The sequence below is a fragment of the Podarcis melisellensis genome, assembly GCF_964234715.1.
Source record: "Podarcis melisellensis genome assembly, chromosome: 15".
Taxonomy (NCBI): Eukaryota; Metazoa; Chordata; class Lepidosauria; order Squamata; family Lacertidae; genus Podarcis; species Podarcis melisellensis.
In genome coordinates this window covers 30,231,654-30,247,105 of record NC_138532.1, presented here as the reverse complement: position 1 = coordinate 30,247,105, position 15,452 = coordinate 30,231,654, and the positions used below count along the sequence as shown (strand labels likewise).

The 15,452-nt window shown below is 45.6% G+C and overlaps 2 protein-coding genes across 2 annotated transcripts in view; both read left to right on the top strand.

Moving 5' to 3' along the window:
• SUPT4H1 (SPT4 homolog, DSIF elongation factor subunit) lies at window positions 1-5,014 on the top strand. The gene is made up of 5 exons (XM_081889674.1): window positions 1-171; window positions 1,267-1,373; window positions 3,228-3,283; window positions 3,712-3,765; window positions 4,661-5,014. Exons 1-5 carry the CDS (start codon window positions 103-105, stop codon window positions 4,726-4,728), a joined length of 354 nt encoding a protein of 117 aa, XP_081745800.1. The 5' UTR covers window positions 1-102; the 3' UTR covers window positions 4,729-5,014.
• Window positions 5,015-15,384: 10,370 nt separating this feature from the next.
• Window positions 15,385-15,452, top strand: part of TSPOAP1 (TSPO associated protein 1) — a gene marked incomplete at its 5' end in the record, with an annotated part of 50,527 nt that continues 50,459 nt past the window's right edge. Inside the window, one exon of the mRNA XM_081889523.1 lies at window positions 15,385-15,441. Within this exon, the coding sequence (XP_081745649.1) occupies window positions 15,385-15,441 (57 nt within the window). The remainder of the gene's footprint in view (window positions 15,442-15,452) is intronic.

Below are 15,452 nucleotides of genomic sequence, written 5' to 3'. Positions count from 1 at the left end.
TGTCGTCGCAGCAGAAGTGACGCATTCCGTCACTCCACCCCTTTGTTTATTTCTTCCTTTCTAAAGCCGGACCCGCTCGCCGCTGGTCGGTCGGTCGCCGCCATGGCTCTGGAGACGGTGCCCAAAGACCTGCGTCACTTGCGGGCCTGCCTGCTCTGCTCGCTTGTGAAGGTGAGTGAGAGTGTATGTTGTCCGGTTCCACTTCCGGATAAACCGGAAGTCCCTTTTTAATTACGGGGAACCATCCTGGAGGGAGCCAGTGTGGGACCTTTGCCCCTGGGGATCTCCCTACAAAGCAGGGTGGGGTAGCCCTTTCTGTCCCCCTACCCTTGTTGCCTGTTCACGGTGTGCTTCCAGACCATGGAGCTACTGATTTAGCCATTGTGGCTCATGGCAGAAGTTGCTAGAGTTATTACTGTACTGTATTTAATTAAAGTAAATTTAAAAATTGTCCAGTTTTCCCCCAACATCTTAGAGACCAACTAATAAGTATTTAATTACTTATTGTGTTGAATGTATATGTCACTTTATCTTCCAGAATTCTCAAGGGGGCGTACATGGTTCTGCCCCTCCTCATTTAATCCCCACAACAACCCTGTGAGGTGAGCTAGGGTGAGAGGCACTGACTGCCTCCATAGATTACCCATCGAGCTTCATGGCCGAGTCAGGGATTTTAACCCTTGTCTCTAAGGCACTAGTATAACAGTCTGACCATGACACCACCACTGGCTCTCAGACTTAACACTGTGTGAAGGATCCCTTCTGGGACGGGACCTTGAGACTTTTTGGAGGCCAGTTCCCCAATCCTGTCAGCACCTGGACCCCGTTCTGATAGTGATATCCTATCACTATCGAGCAAAGATTTTGAAATTTTTATTTTGACATTTCTTTAGCCTGACTTGACTTTATTTATAACTCACCTAATAAGTGGATAGATGTATGAGAGGTGTGTGTCATTCATTATTCATTTACTTATCAATAAAACAATCACAATAAACCAAGCGCCCATATAATACATTTTGATTTGGCCACAGTGTTGGCGTCTGGATTGGTTTTTTTGTGCTTAATTTTTATTTATTTTTTACGAGTTTTAGAAATGAATTTACTTATAATAATTCTCATTGGTTGCATTGTGAGGAAATGATGGAATGATTCCTTGAAAAGGTTGTGCTCCAGCAGGTTTTTTTGTTTGTTTTATTCAACCTCTAGTTGTAGAAGCTTCCTTTTGAGTCCCTTTTCCTGATTTAATTTCATCTTGTTCTTCAGACCATTGACCAGTTTGAGTTTGATGGTTGTGACAACTGTGACTCCTACCTTCAGATGAAGGGGAACCGTGAGATGGTTTATGATTGCACCAGCTCTTCCTTTGATGGGTGAGTCTGCTTACTATTATTAGTTATTGGATTTCTTACACCTGCTTGACCAGAAGAACCCAATGCAGCATATAACAATACAGTCGCACCTTGGAAGTCGAGTGGGATCCATTCCGGAAGTCCTTTCGAGTTCCAAAACATTCAGAAACCAAATTGCAGCTTCTGATTGGCTGCAGGAATCAGCTTGCAGCCAATCAGAAGCCGTGGAAGCCCCGTTGGACGTTTGGATTAAAAAGGACCTTTGCAAACTGGAACAATCACTTCCGGTTTTGTGGTGTTCGGAGCCAAAACATCTGAGTTCCAGGGCATTTGGGATCCAAGGTACAGTATTTACTCACATAAAAGAACTTATAGAAATCCCTCCCAAAAAAAGATTGTCCAGAGCAGAGGAAACCCATGTCCCTGCAGTCTTCTCTGGCATTCACATCGTTCTGCAGTGGATTTTTTTCAGTTAACCACACCCATTTGTGATGCTTTAAGGCAGCTTTGCTTGGTTAGAACAACAGCAGCTGCTTGGGAACCCAAAGAAGTCCATAGGCCTATAGTTTACATGGGCTTATATAGAGGCATTACGTTTACACGTGTAGAAATTAAGTCATGTAATAAGCAGAGGTTGCAGTTAGCTAACAACCCTATCAAAAGAGCAAAAGTAACATTGCAGAACAAGGTCATAAATTCATCTATTAGCAAATTCCTTCATACTTCTTCACAGGCATCTTGGCTCTTACAACATCCTTTCACCCAATATCCTCTTCACACTGCCTTTACATCTTAGGCTATCTATCAATACCTTTTTCTACCACACTACTCGCCCCTTGCTGATATTAGGCTTGGGGCAAGCATTAAATACACTAGGTTGCAATGTGTGCTTGGCTGTGGTGTGGCACCCACAGCCATTTTTCTGGTAAGGTTTTTTGGTCATTTGAGTGTAAGCAGCCAATGACAAGACCAAGGGTTTTTTGACTGGTGTCTCTTCATTCAGCTGAATGACCATGGAAATGATAGCAGGGCAATTATCCATGGTATGCAGTGTTAAGTAGGAAGCCGAGTTCCTTAGAGATGCAAGATGTTGGAATGAGCTGGGCTCATGTGCAAAGGAAGGCAACTGACACAGGCAAAGAGGAGCAGTTGCCTGCCTCTCAGCCTAATAATTCTCCCCACATGTGGATTGTGTAACTGAGTCCCGTGGCCTCTTGTGTGGAACAGGAAAAGAATCAAAGAGTTGCCCTCTCCTCTGCCTAGAAATAATGGACAAGTTCAGGAAACCAGTGAATTTTGGTATGAAAAGATGATGCTTCTGTTTTCAAACTTCAGTGACGGTTTCCAAGTCAGAAAAGAGATTTTGCTGCTGAACTACACCACCCATCTTCCCAGGGCAATGGCCATGCTTTCCAGGGCTGATGGGAGTTAGAGTTCAGCAATACCTGGGGGGCCAAAGATTCCTCACACCTGCTTTAGACACATAATATAGTAGTAGCCTTGTTAGTATATTAGGCCCAAGAAGGCAAGTTCCCAAGAAGGCTGGAATACTGGTTGCTTTTGATCGTTCTTGGTGCCTTTGTGAGGAGTTCATTGGCAAAGCATGTGCTGTGAAAATCTCCAGATAATGAGCAGGAAATTACTTTTGTTTAAGACCTCCTGAGAGTTGCTGCCAGTCAAAATAAACAATGCTGGGTTAGATGGGCCCATAGTATAAAGCAGCCCTGTACATTCAAGGTGAACAAGCAGTGTTCTCTGTGGATGAGTGAGGTGAGGGATCCCTTCAGGCTGAAACCCACAAGTGCATCGTCCTCAGAGTAAGCCTAGTTGGTGTGACGTGTTCCTGCAGTTCTAACTCTCCTTGTCCTCTTGCAGCATTATAGCCATGATGAGCCCTGAGGACAGCTGGGTCTCCAAGTGGCAGAGAATCAGTAAGTCCACCCCCTTGTGTCCTCTCACACTCCGCCTTCAGCATAATTATGGCAAATGAAAAGGCAGATCAACCCCATTTCTCTGGAACTGGCTGTAAATCTTCAGGCGGTTTGCTGTTTCCTCTGTGTTTCCCTTTTGGTCTGCTACCATTTGCAATTGAAGCAGCTTTTTATAACCTCTTCCATTGTTTTGCCCCCCACACCTGGGGACCTTCCATCCCCCCCATCCTATTATTACTTTCTTTAAACCCTTTTTGCAGTGGTTTGATTCTCAGTTTTCCTGACAGCAACCCTACAGGTTTGCCAAGGTGGGGAGTAATAGTGTTCTTGTCCATGTTTCTTCACTGCGGTTCAGGATGGCTCAGGCTCCCTTTTCATAAAGTTGTTGGTTTAAGAAGTCATAACCAGAACGTGTTCTCTTCCCCCAGGTAACTTCAAGCCCGGTGTGTACGCAGTGTCTGTGACTGGCCGCCTACCCCAAGGTAACTTGTCAGGCTTTTAGTAAGAATTAAAAGTCTTTCCTTGCTCACAAAGATAAGCTGCTGAGTCAGGCCCAAGGGGACCCTTTTAGTCCAGCATCCTCTTCTGGCCACCTAGATCCCCTAATGAGAAGCCAACAAGCTGGACATGAGGTTAACCTGGGTTGATAACCTTAGACATTTCCACCTTTTTTGCTACTGAGCCTGTGCTCATCTGGGCATTTCTGTCTTGAGGGGAAGAGCTTTCATAATATCACTAGAACTCATGGACATCTAATGAAGTTGAATTTTAGAAGTTTCAGGACAGACGAAAGAAAGTGCTCGTGCAGTTCATAGTTAAACTATGGAACTCACTCCCACAGGAGGTAACAATGGCCAGCAATTGGATGGCTTTTAAAAAAGCATTGAGGAAAGGGCAATCCGTGTCTACCATCCATGATGGCTATGCTCTGCTTTTACAGTTGGGGGCAGCGATGCTTCTGGATACCAGTTGCTGGAAACTGGAGTGCTCTGGTGCTCAAATCCTGCCTGAGGGTTTCCCAGAAAATGTGCCTGCTTGGCATTGTGCGAACAGGATACTGATCTCGATGGGCCATTGGCCTAATCCAGCAGGCTCTTCTTATCTTATTTTATGTATATAATGGGGGAGGAAAAGGAAGAACTAGGCTCACAGAAAGATTAACCTTGCAGCTGGTTAGGAAATTTGCAGTTTCAGGATGTGATACTTGCACACAGAGATGTAGATAAAACCCACTATGACAAAGCTTTTTTTTTTTTTTTTGGATTTTGCTAATTAGCTAGCTGCAGGGTTGCTAATGCCACATACCTTTCCCTTTTACTTCCTTGCCTCTTCTCCTCACCCCTTAAACATACTTTTTATTGCTTTTTATGGCTGCAGGCATCGTCCGGGAACTGAAGAGTCGCGGTGTGGCCTACAAGTCTCGGGACACAGCCATAAAGACCTAAGGAGGAGGCGTTCCCACCCACCCCTCAATGGATGCCCACACAGGCCTCCATTTCAGAAGAGATTCCTGCTCAGAACTGCCCTAACGTTAAGAAACAAAGATCTCTTTGTGGGTGTGGGGTCTTTGTCTGGGGATCAAGAGTGGACTGTCTGCACCATCCTCCTCCCTGCTAGCTGAGCTAGAGAGGGGCCTTCCTGAGAGGCTGTAAGTAGGAGCAACAGAAGTTTTAAGTGTTGACGATTTGTGTAAATATTCCTAATAAATTTGGTTATGGTGTCAGAAATTCACATCCTGACGTTTGCTGTTTCCCTTGCCGTCTGCAAAACATATAGAGCTGAAAGTGGGGGTGGTGGGGACTTCTGTTAAGCATGGACTTAGGCTGCAGGTTTTGTTCTGATATGGATGTGCTATTTTTGGGCCAGGGGTGTGTGGAAAGTGGCCCTCTAGATTGCTGGACTGCACTCCCATCAGCTGTAGGCAGGATGTCCCATGGTCCCAGAGAATGAGGTGTTGTCCAGCAGCACCAAGAGCCTCTACTTAGTTTAGGTGTGCTGGGGAGGGTGACCAATAATAATTGAGGGCCTGGAAACCAAGCCTTATGAGGCAGGGTTGAGGGAACTGTGTATGTTTAGCCTGGGGAAGAGGTGAGAGGATAGCCATCTTCAGTTATCTGAAAGGATGTCACATTACTGCTGTTCGGGAGTAGAGAACCCAAACCAGTGGGTTCAAATGACAAGAAAGGAGATTCCGATGAAACATTAGGAAGAACTTTCTGATGGAGCTGCTTGGCAGAAGAACAGGACCACCTCAGAAGGTGGCGGAATCTGCTTCATTAGAAGTTTTTAAACGGAGATCAGATGTCCACATGTTAAAGATTCTTTAGCTGTGATTCCTGCATTGTAGGGGCTGGACTAGATGACCCCTGGGGGTCCCTTCCAACTCGAACAATTCTATGATTCCAAGGTTTTAGTCTTGTTTTAAATGTATTTTGCTGTTTTTGTGTTTTTAAGTTATTTAGTGTGCAAATCGCCATAAGACAGTTACTTATAGAAGGTGATAAATCAATTGGTGGTGATGATAATGATTTAGGAATCTTGAACATGGCAAGAGATATTGGGAAATGAGCATAAATTGGAATAGTTTGGGTAGAAATGGATGCATGACCAGCACTGTATTTCTAATGATGGCCACTAGGAGGCAGTGCAGGACTGTTCCTGGGAGCAACTGTCTGTAGCAGGGGTCAGCAAACTTTTTCAGCAGGGGGCCGGTCCTCTGTCCCTCAGACCTTGTGGGGGCCGGACTATATTTTTTTTGGGGGGATGAATGAATTCCTATGCCCCACAAATAACCCAGAGATGCATTTTAAATAAAAGCACACATTCTACTCACGTAAAAACACACTGATTCCCGGACCGTCCAAGGGCTGGATATAGAAGGTGATTGGGTCCCCGGGCCTTAGTCTGCCTACCCATGGTCTGTAACCTTCCAACCATAAACCCATTTTATATCTTCATCACCCACAGTGACCCTTGGCCCTTGAATTCTTCTGGTTTTTGAAGAAGTGATTACGGTCATTACATCACACAGTTTCCAGCCATATCTGTGGAACAGGAGTGGGGAGTATTGCAGCCCTCCAGCAGTTACCAGACTCTAAATCTCATCAGCCCCTTCAGCCAGCGTGGTCAGGAATGATGGGAGTTGTAGTCCAGCAACATCTAGAGGGCCCCAGATGTTCCCCACACCTGCCATAGAACTTCTCTTTGACACAGTATTTCATAACTTTTTCCCCTTTCCCTTTGTAGCCACTTGGGGAGGAGATCATTGCTAAACTCGCTTAACAGGGCAGGCACCCAGCTGTGAGTGAGAATTGACCAAGGCCACATAGTTTCATTTATTTCTAAAAATATTTATATACAGTACTGGTATGCCATCAAAAATATGTATCAAAGTGGTTTACAATATTAAAATCCAATAAACTGTACAATAAATCCTTAAAAAGAGTTGAAAACACACATCAGTTAATTATTGCGGAAAGGTGTATTCTTAATTGCCTGCTTATGCCTACCACCTTACATCAAGTGTTTAAAAAGTTGGCACAGAAGCACCTGCTGAATCTTTGTTCGCAGTGTGTTCCACAGGACTGGACCAATGACACCAAAGGCTTAGTTCTTTGTTACTGTCAAATGAGCCTCACCAACTCAGGAAATAAGCAATGATGCTCCTGCAGATAATCTGAATGATCAAGCTCTGGGGTATGGGGTTCAGGCAATCCGTGAGGTATTGAGGAAAACAAGTTTGTGGGGAGGTGGGACTTGGATCTTGAACCCTGGCTCTTTCGGTCATGCACCCTTTTCCCCACTGGTGTCCTCAAATTGGTCCTCCTGAGCTCTGGAGCCTTTCCTTGCCCCTATTCTCTCTCAGCCCAAGCACTTAATCTACCCTGGTGATTCAGCGAGGTCCCAGACGTTGCTGAACCCCAGCTTCCATCACGCCTGGCCATTGGTCATAGTGACTGAGGCTGATGGGAGTTGGAGTCCAACAGCATTTCCCACTTCTGCTTAAAAAGAGAAGAGGGGAAAAGGAATTGAGAAATGGATATAAAGTGGTACCTTGGTTCTTGAACTTAATTCATTCCGGATGTCCGTTCAACTCCCGAAACGGTTCGAAAACCAAGGCGCAGCCCGATAGGCTGCAGGAGCTTCCTGCACTCAATCGAAAGCCACGTTGGACGTTTGGCTTCCAAAAAACGTTCATAAACCAGAACACTCACTTCCGGGAGGCTTGCAGTGTTTGGGAGGCAATTTGTTCGGGAGCCAAGCCATTCGAGTACCAAGGTACCACTGTATTCCCTGGAGCATCCTCTGGACTGGTGACAGATCAGAAAGATCCACACTGCATTGCAGCTATGTGGGAAGAGGTGCATGGATCAAGGAACTCCACCCACTTAGCATCATGTTGGTGGCAATAACTGTCCATGCACCAAGGCATTCTCTGGTCAGGCACTGGTCCATCTAACTCAGTTTTGTCCACACTGACTGGCAGCAGCTCTCGGGATTCAGGCAAGAGCCTCCAGCTCAAGTGTGCTGAAACCCAGGACAGAGGAATAGGGGTCCTTCCACATTTGGGTTCCTGGAAATTCATTCCAAACATTATCCTGGTTCTCATGAAGTACAAATTAGGTGATAAAAAAATTACCGTCCTGGACTGGTCTGCTTCATGGCACAGAGCATGTCTTGACTGCTCCCTTATGCAAAATGAATCCTAGTATATGTGAACTCCAGGCTGGCTAGAAGGGTATTTTGAAAGCTAGTGTGGTGTAATGGTTAGAGCATTGGACTAGGACCTGAAAGACCAGGGATTCAAATCTCCACTCAGCTATGAAGCTCACTGGGTGACCTTAGGCCTGTCACTGTCTCTCAGGTTAACCTACCTCACAGGGTTGTGGAGATTAAGTGAGGAGGGGGGGGGGAGAACCAGGGACAGCACCTTGAGCTCCTTGGAGGAAAAGGTGGGCTAGAAATTGAATAAATAAAATATTTGGTGTGGAGTTGCTCCCAGCCACTGTATGTGGTGCTGGGAATCCAAAAGAGTTTTTTTAATCAGTTCATTTAAGAAGACAGTGACCTAACTCCAGGGCCCAGGTGGGGAGGGGGGGGGATCTGTGGTTTCTGCTAAGTATTGCTGGACTACAACTCCCATCATTGCTATTTTATTTTGGAAATAAATTTTTATTTGATTTTCAGGAATATAAACTTACAACAAAACCAATTCCGAATTCAATACTTCTCCAATTTTTTTTATCTTTCTGAATTATCTGCACATTCTGTTACATTGCAAGTGTGTTTGAAATCCTGCCAATGTTTTAATCTGCTTACAATGATCTTGTGTATAAATCATAAAAACCTCCAGTGAAGAAGAGCCCACCACCTTCTGAGAGAGTCCCTTCCTCTGTCAAACAGCTCTTATTATCAGAAAGGAGACTGATCTAACAGCATATAAAGAACCCATAAGGCCAAAGTAGGAGATACTGTTGGGAGGGCAATAATGAATTCTCTCTCTCTCTGTGTGTGTGCAATACTTCCTCTTGGTCACCCCACCTAACTCAGAGGATGGAGAGGGTGGCCCAGGAGGGGGCATTCTCTGTGGTGGCCCCTGAGTTGTGGAACTCCCTGCAGAGCTGAGTCTGGTACCTTCACTATATAGCATTGGGCAAATATCATCGTTCTGCCCCAGCCTTTGACAGCCAAGATGTGTGTTTCAGGACCCACCCTGCTCTTGCAAATCTAATATACTTCAACTGCTTTTAATCCTAAATTTCATATTGTAAGATTCCCTGGGACCTGTTGGTGAAGGGCAGGTAATTAACTTAATCATAATATAATATCGTCTCGTAATGTAATGTAATTCACAGTGGTACCTCGGGTTAAGAACTTAATTCGTTCCAGAGGTCCGTACTTAACTTGAAACTGTTCTTAACCTGAAGCACCACTTTAGCTAACGGGGCCTCCTGCTGCTGCCGCACCACCAGAGCACGATTTCTGTTCTCATCCTGAAGCAAAGTTCTTAACCTGAAGCACTATTTCTGGGTTAGTGGAGTCTGTAACCTGCAGCGTATGTAACCTGAGGTACCACTGTAATGTGATACAGAAATGTTTTCACTTCCAGTTATTGTAGTTTCCAAAACTCAGGCACCCAATACGTACACCCTGACTTCCCTGTTTTGAGAGGAAAGTAGATCAATGATACATATTCCATGACCTAGTAGTTGCAATTTGATATTTCTTGGTTTCCTGTGTCTGTGTTTGCCCAGGAAAACTCCCCTTGCTAATCATTTTTTGGACAGTGCCTGTAATGGACTCGAACGTTCTTCTGTTACCATAAGTACTGGCGCCTTGTTTTTGCAAAGGAGGAACAGCAAGCTGATATTTCAAGATGCTGCATTGTGCAATTAACTGGAGGGCGAATACCATCAGGATACCAAGTCTGCTCATTCTTATGCTTTGGAAGGCAGCAAGCCGAGCACTTCAGATGCCAGATCTGTGGCTTGTGTGATCATGCGCATGAGCAAGGCATTGGTGTGTCTCGTTTGCTCACGAGCCTTTGTCATTTCCCCCTTCTTCATCCTGTGGCCTCTTTTCCCGCCTTGGAGGTGAAGCAGACAAGCTTAATTACTGGATGCTGTCTCTCTGTGTTGTGCTGCCAGGCTGTGGCTGGCTTTTAATTTTGCAAAAGGCGGGCGTGAGGTTTGGTTGTCTCTGGCTCATCCTTGGCTGCTAAGATGCTCATTTAACTCTTGCCTCCTTGATGAGGCTGGCCTGAGGGGCCTGTCATGTCAGCGCTTTCACGCCGGGCTGGTTCTGAGGGTTGACTGCGTCACTTCCCATTTGACTCTCTTCTTTTCTTCGAGAACTTAATTCCCTTCACCCTGCAGGTGATGGCTTGAAGTGAAAAGGCACTGTCATGTAGTGGGGGCTTGGCAGGTGTCCCCCCGGGACACGTTTATCAGGGGATCTGCCCTGATTTCCTGGAATCCAACCCCGGTAATTCATTTTATCCTTTCTCTCCATTTTACCTTTTAAAAACAGAGCTTATATTTAAAATACAGCTTGTATTGCAGCTGCTACCCAGGATGGCTAGGCTCTGCCTCCATGGTCAGAGGCAGTAATGCTTCTGAATACCACTTCCTGGGAACCACAGGAGGGGAGAGAGCTGTGTTGGGGCGTGGATCCTGCTTGCTGGTTTCCTACACGTAGCTGCCTAGCCACAGTGAGAACACAATGTTGGACTAGGTGGGCCACTGGCCTGATCCAGCAGAGCTCTTGCATGCTTTATTTAATTTTTACCCCACTATTTCCACCAAGGGAGACAGGTGGCACTGTGGCCGTAGGCTTTTTTTTAAGGGACGTGGGTGGCGCTGTGGGTTAAACCACAGAGCCTAGGACTTGCCGATCAGAAGGTTGGTGGTTCAAATCCCTGCGATGGGGTGAGCTCCTGTTGCTCAATCCCTGCTCCTGCCAACCTAGCAGTTCAAAAGCATGTCAAAGTGCAAGTAGATAAATAGGTACCATTCTGACAGGAAGGTAAACAGCGTTTCCGTGCACTGCTCTGGTTCGCCAGAAGCAGCTTAGTCATGCTGGCCACATGACCTGGAAGCTGTACGCCGGCTCCCTCAGCCAATAAAGCGAGATGAGCGCCGCAACCCCAGAGTCGGCCATGACTGGACCTAATGGTCAGGGGTCCCTTTACCTTTACCTGTTTCCTCCAAGGAGCATGAAGTGCTGTGTTGCACTCAGGTCTCCTTCAAATGCTAAATTCCAGGTGTGTGCAAAATTGTGTGTTTGTTTGTATAATATTATTGCTTTCCTCATTCAAGACCTTCTCTTTGCAAAACCTTCCCTTTTAATTTTTGCCAGCAGCTATCCTGGCGCTCTCTCTCTCTTTTTGGCCAAAGGATTTGGGGAAGGGAGAATGAGCACGTTTTAAACGCACATCATCTAATGCGTCTGCATGTCAGAATAGCAGAGAGCAAGTGACCTATTTTACTGCAGTGTTTGAACTGCAGGCTTCTTCCACCCTCCTGCTTGTCTTCACAGATCCAGCCCTGCGCAGCTGCCTGGGGCTTAGGCATGCAGCCAGTGCTTCTGAGAACAAGCAGAGTGTTTCTCATGCCTCTGCAATCAGTCTCCACACTGGCAGGGTCCGGGTTCTGATGATCTCTAGGCTGCTTTTGAGCCCATCTCGTTTCTTTTAAAAAGTGGGAATGTTGACAACTTAAAAATAATAATAATCTTGCTCTTCAATCTTTTAACAGCTATCTGGCACACCAGAATTTAGCAGAAGAGCCTTTTTTCCATCGCTCATATCTTCACAACTGGCAAAGTGCAACCTGCTTAGTTTCTGTGTCAGGCAGCTGGTAAAAGGCACAGTTTCAGGGTAAAAAAACCAAAAAACCACCACGTGGCAATGCTATTTATAGGAAATCTGGGCGCAGGGTAGAGCAGCTAAATTCCTGCCCTTATTTTTTTGCTTTTGGGGATGTCTTGTTCCAGCTTTGCCCTCTTTCTGTTCTCATTCTTCTAAATCCAGATGGCTTCCCTGAGACTATCTCTAACAAAGAGCGTTAAGCAAATTTCTCCCCACACCCCCAAATTCATGCAAGGAAATAGAGAATGCAAAGTAAAAAACGCAAAGTTAAATGCTGGATAAATCATGGAGATTTTCTGTAATGGCCTATTTGACACGTCTTAGATTTGGTGAACAACAGATTTGTTCTCCCTTATCACACGGAATTGTCATAAAAACCAACATATAGGAACTTCACAGAAAGGTGTAGTGGTTAAGAGTGTTAGACTAGGGCCTGAGAGAACAGGCTTCAAATCCTCACTCAGCCTTGATGCTCACTGGCCTTGTGAACCAGTTGCTGCCTCTCAGCCTAGCCTACCTCACAGGGTTGTTGTGGGGATAAAATGAGGGCAAAAACAATGTACGGCACCTTGAGCTCCAATGGAGATAAAGCTGGGATATAAATGCAATAAATCTATTGAAAAATATAGTTTAAAAATGGGCTTTTTGCCAAGCTTAAACTATGGGTTTACAATGCTTTAAGAATATGTAAAAATCAATGTGAGGTAAGGTAGGTTGTAACAACTAGGTCATAGTCAGAGTAAACTCATTGAAATGGATAGACCTATTAAGCATGTCCATTAATTTCCGTTGAGAAGAGAAGACTCCCTGGAAAAGACCCTGATGTTGGGAAAGATGGAGGGCACAAGGAGAAGGGGACGACAGAGAACAAGATGGTTGGACAGTGTTCTCAAAGCCACAAACATGAGCCTGACCAAACTGCGGGAGGCAGTGGAAGACAGGAGTGCCTGGCGTGCTCTGGTCCATGGGGTCACGAAGAGTCGGACACGACTAAACAACAACATCAGTTAATTTCAATGGTTCCACACTGCATAGGACTAATATTGGATTGACCCTAGCTTATTCTAAATTGGAGCATTAACAGCACATTTTGGCCCTCTTTTATATTCCTACTTAAGTTCATACTTGGTGCTATATGTTGTTGTTGTTGCTAGCATCCGGCTGTTTTAAGAGACAATGGAGTGCGCCTCCAGGGGTTGAAGTCAAACTGCGTTAGCAGCACCAAAGCCTGGGCAGTGTGGATCGAGGTCCTGGACTGCCCAGACAACAAGACCCCGCTCTCGGCCTCACAGATGTGGCCCAAAGGAAAGCTGAGCAATACGTTTGGCACCAGCTTAGCTGCAGGAGTTGCTGGAAGGAGGTGTACAAGTTGCCATCCAACCATCTCAGGAACTCCACTCCACATTTGTGCAGGGTTTACTGCTTAATATGAGTTTCCTGTTAAAACAGTCATTGATTGTTAATGTAGCACTAGAAAAAAATGCCTCATCTGAAACCCTGGGGAGCTGCTGCCAGCCAGTGTAGACGGTACTAAGATAGATGGGTCTGACTTGGTATAAGGCCACTTCTTATGGTCTGCACAAATTGGTGTGTGGTGTCTCTACCTTCTGGGCACACCCGCCATGTGGCCCTCAGAATGTTGATATGGCTGAATTTGGCCCTCAGTCCCAAGAAAAGTAGCCAGCCCTACTCTTGAAGTTAAATTCCTGAGGGATGTGTGTGTGTCGCATCACATCTCTAATAGCCTGGAAGATTATGAATGCAGAAAGACTTGGAAGCCTAACAACTGGCTACTTTTTATTATATGTTATTGTTGTTTTTATTAGATGTTTATTTTCTGTGATTGCATTTTTTATAATTGTAATTTTTTTTAAAAAATAAATATCATTAGAGTTTATACAGAAAAATACAAAGATTATTGTCACCCTTTTTTGTGTCCAGACTGAAACATTAATCCAGAGGCAAAAATGAGAGAGAAGAGAAAAAGACAGAAAGACAGACAGAAAGAGGAAAGGATAAAAAGGAATTAAAAGAGAGAAAGTGAAAAGAGAGAGAGAGAGAGAGAGAAGGAAAAAGAGAGAGGTTAAGGAGCTTCTTAAAAATGGTTTTTAATGCTGTATCTTAAATAGATGTAGCCTGCCCTGGGAACTTAGGGTGATGGGCAGGTGATACGGTAAATTAAAATACAAAAAGCACAAACATCATTTCATGTGCTGGGAAAACTTTGTTTTGGACTCGCTCACAGACTCACTGTGCTGTTGTTGTTTTTCTCTCCCTTTTTTTGGCGATCTTTTAATAATGGACTGCAAGAGCCAGAGCACCTTGGGGAGAGAAATGGCTGCCCTTAATTTCACCTGGGAAATGTTGGACAGGATGCAGAGCCTGTCATTTCCACCAGATAAAATTGGGGCGCTCTTGGAACACCCCCCTCTTATCCTTACCTTGAGGCTCACAGCTGCTTCCTGACAGCAGGCCGGGCGCTTCAGTGTACCTGCGTGTGCATTTACAGCCAAGATGCACCAGTGGTTTGACTTCAGGTGTGAGGGAGGTGGAATCTAAAGTTCATGGAGTCTCCTCAGCGGCCATCTAATCCAACCCCCTGCAGTGCAGGAATCACAGCGAAAGAATCCCTGACAGATGGACACACAAGCTCTGTTGATAAACCTCCAGCGAAGGGGAGGGTGTTCGTTCCACAGTCAAACAGCTCTCACCACCAAATGTTCTTCCTGATGTTTACATGGAATCTCCCTTCTTGCCATTTGAATCCATTTCTCTGGGTCTTACTCTCTACAACAGCTTTCTCCATCTTCCGTGTGTCAGCCCTAGAGATATTTGAAGATGGCTATCACATCTCTTCTTCTCCAGGCTAAACATACTCAGCTCCCTCAACTGTTCCTCGTAAGGCTTAGTTCTCAGACCCTTGATCATCTTGGTCACCCCTCCTCTGCACATGTTCCTGTTATTAAACTCTGGTGCCCAGAACTGGACGCATGACTCCAGGCGGGGATCTGACCAAGGCAGAATAGAGCAGTACTATGAATTATCCATAAAGGTAAAGGGACCCCTGACCATTAGGTCCAGTCGTGGCCGACTCTGGGGTTGTGGCGCTCATCTTGCTTTATTGGCCGAGGGAGCCGGCGTACAGCTTCCGGGTCATGTGGCCAGCATGACTAAGATGCTTCTGGCGAACCAGAGCAGCGCACGGAAGCGCCGTTTACCTTCCCGTCAGAGCGGTACCTATTTATCTATTTGCACTTTGAGGTGCTTTCAAACTGCTAGGTTGGCAGGAGCAGGGACCGAGCAATGGGAGCTCACCCCGCTGCGGGGATTCAAACCGCCAATCTTCTGATTGGCAAGTCCTAGGCTCTATGGTTTAACCCACAGCGCCACCCGCGTCCCACGACTTATCCATATCTGCACAAAAAAATCATGTTTTTAAAAGTCCTCCCAAATTTCTGCAAAAGGCTTTAAGAAGAGTCAGAATACAGACTGCAGAGATGGATGGGGAGGCAAAGTTCCATTGCTTGGGATACATCACATTTTAATCTAACCTGAGACTGGTTGAACTGTCATGGCTTCTGTCCCCAAAAGGATTCTGGGAATTTTTCAGCAGCATACACCCCCTAAGGCCTGCCTCACAGAACGTTTTTGCGAGTCTGCGATGGCGGGGTGTGTGTGGGGGGGTGGCGTTCTACAAAGAGCTCTCTTTGTACTGTGATTGGGACTGCACCCGATGCGTCGTCGAGAGCGGATCTTGGAGATTATGATGGGATGCAGGAAAGTCTCTTGGGTATGTCGAAC

Excerpts from the sequence above, each read along its gene's own strand:
- SUPT4H1 (XM_081889674.1), top strand. The coding sequence starts at position 103 with ATGGCTCTGGAGACGGTGCCCAAAGACCTGCGTCACTTGCGGGCCTGC. Across the intron at positions 1,374-3,227 it reads ACCAGCTCTTCCTTTGATGG|CATTATAGCCATGATGAGCC; the intron begins GTGAGTCTGCTT and ends GTCCTCTTGCAG. Across the intron at positions 3,766-4,660 it reads GACTGGCCGCCTACCCCAAG|GCATCGTCCGGGAACTGAAG; the intron begins GTAACTTGTCAG and ends TTATGGCTGCAG.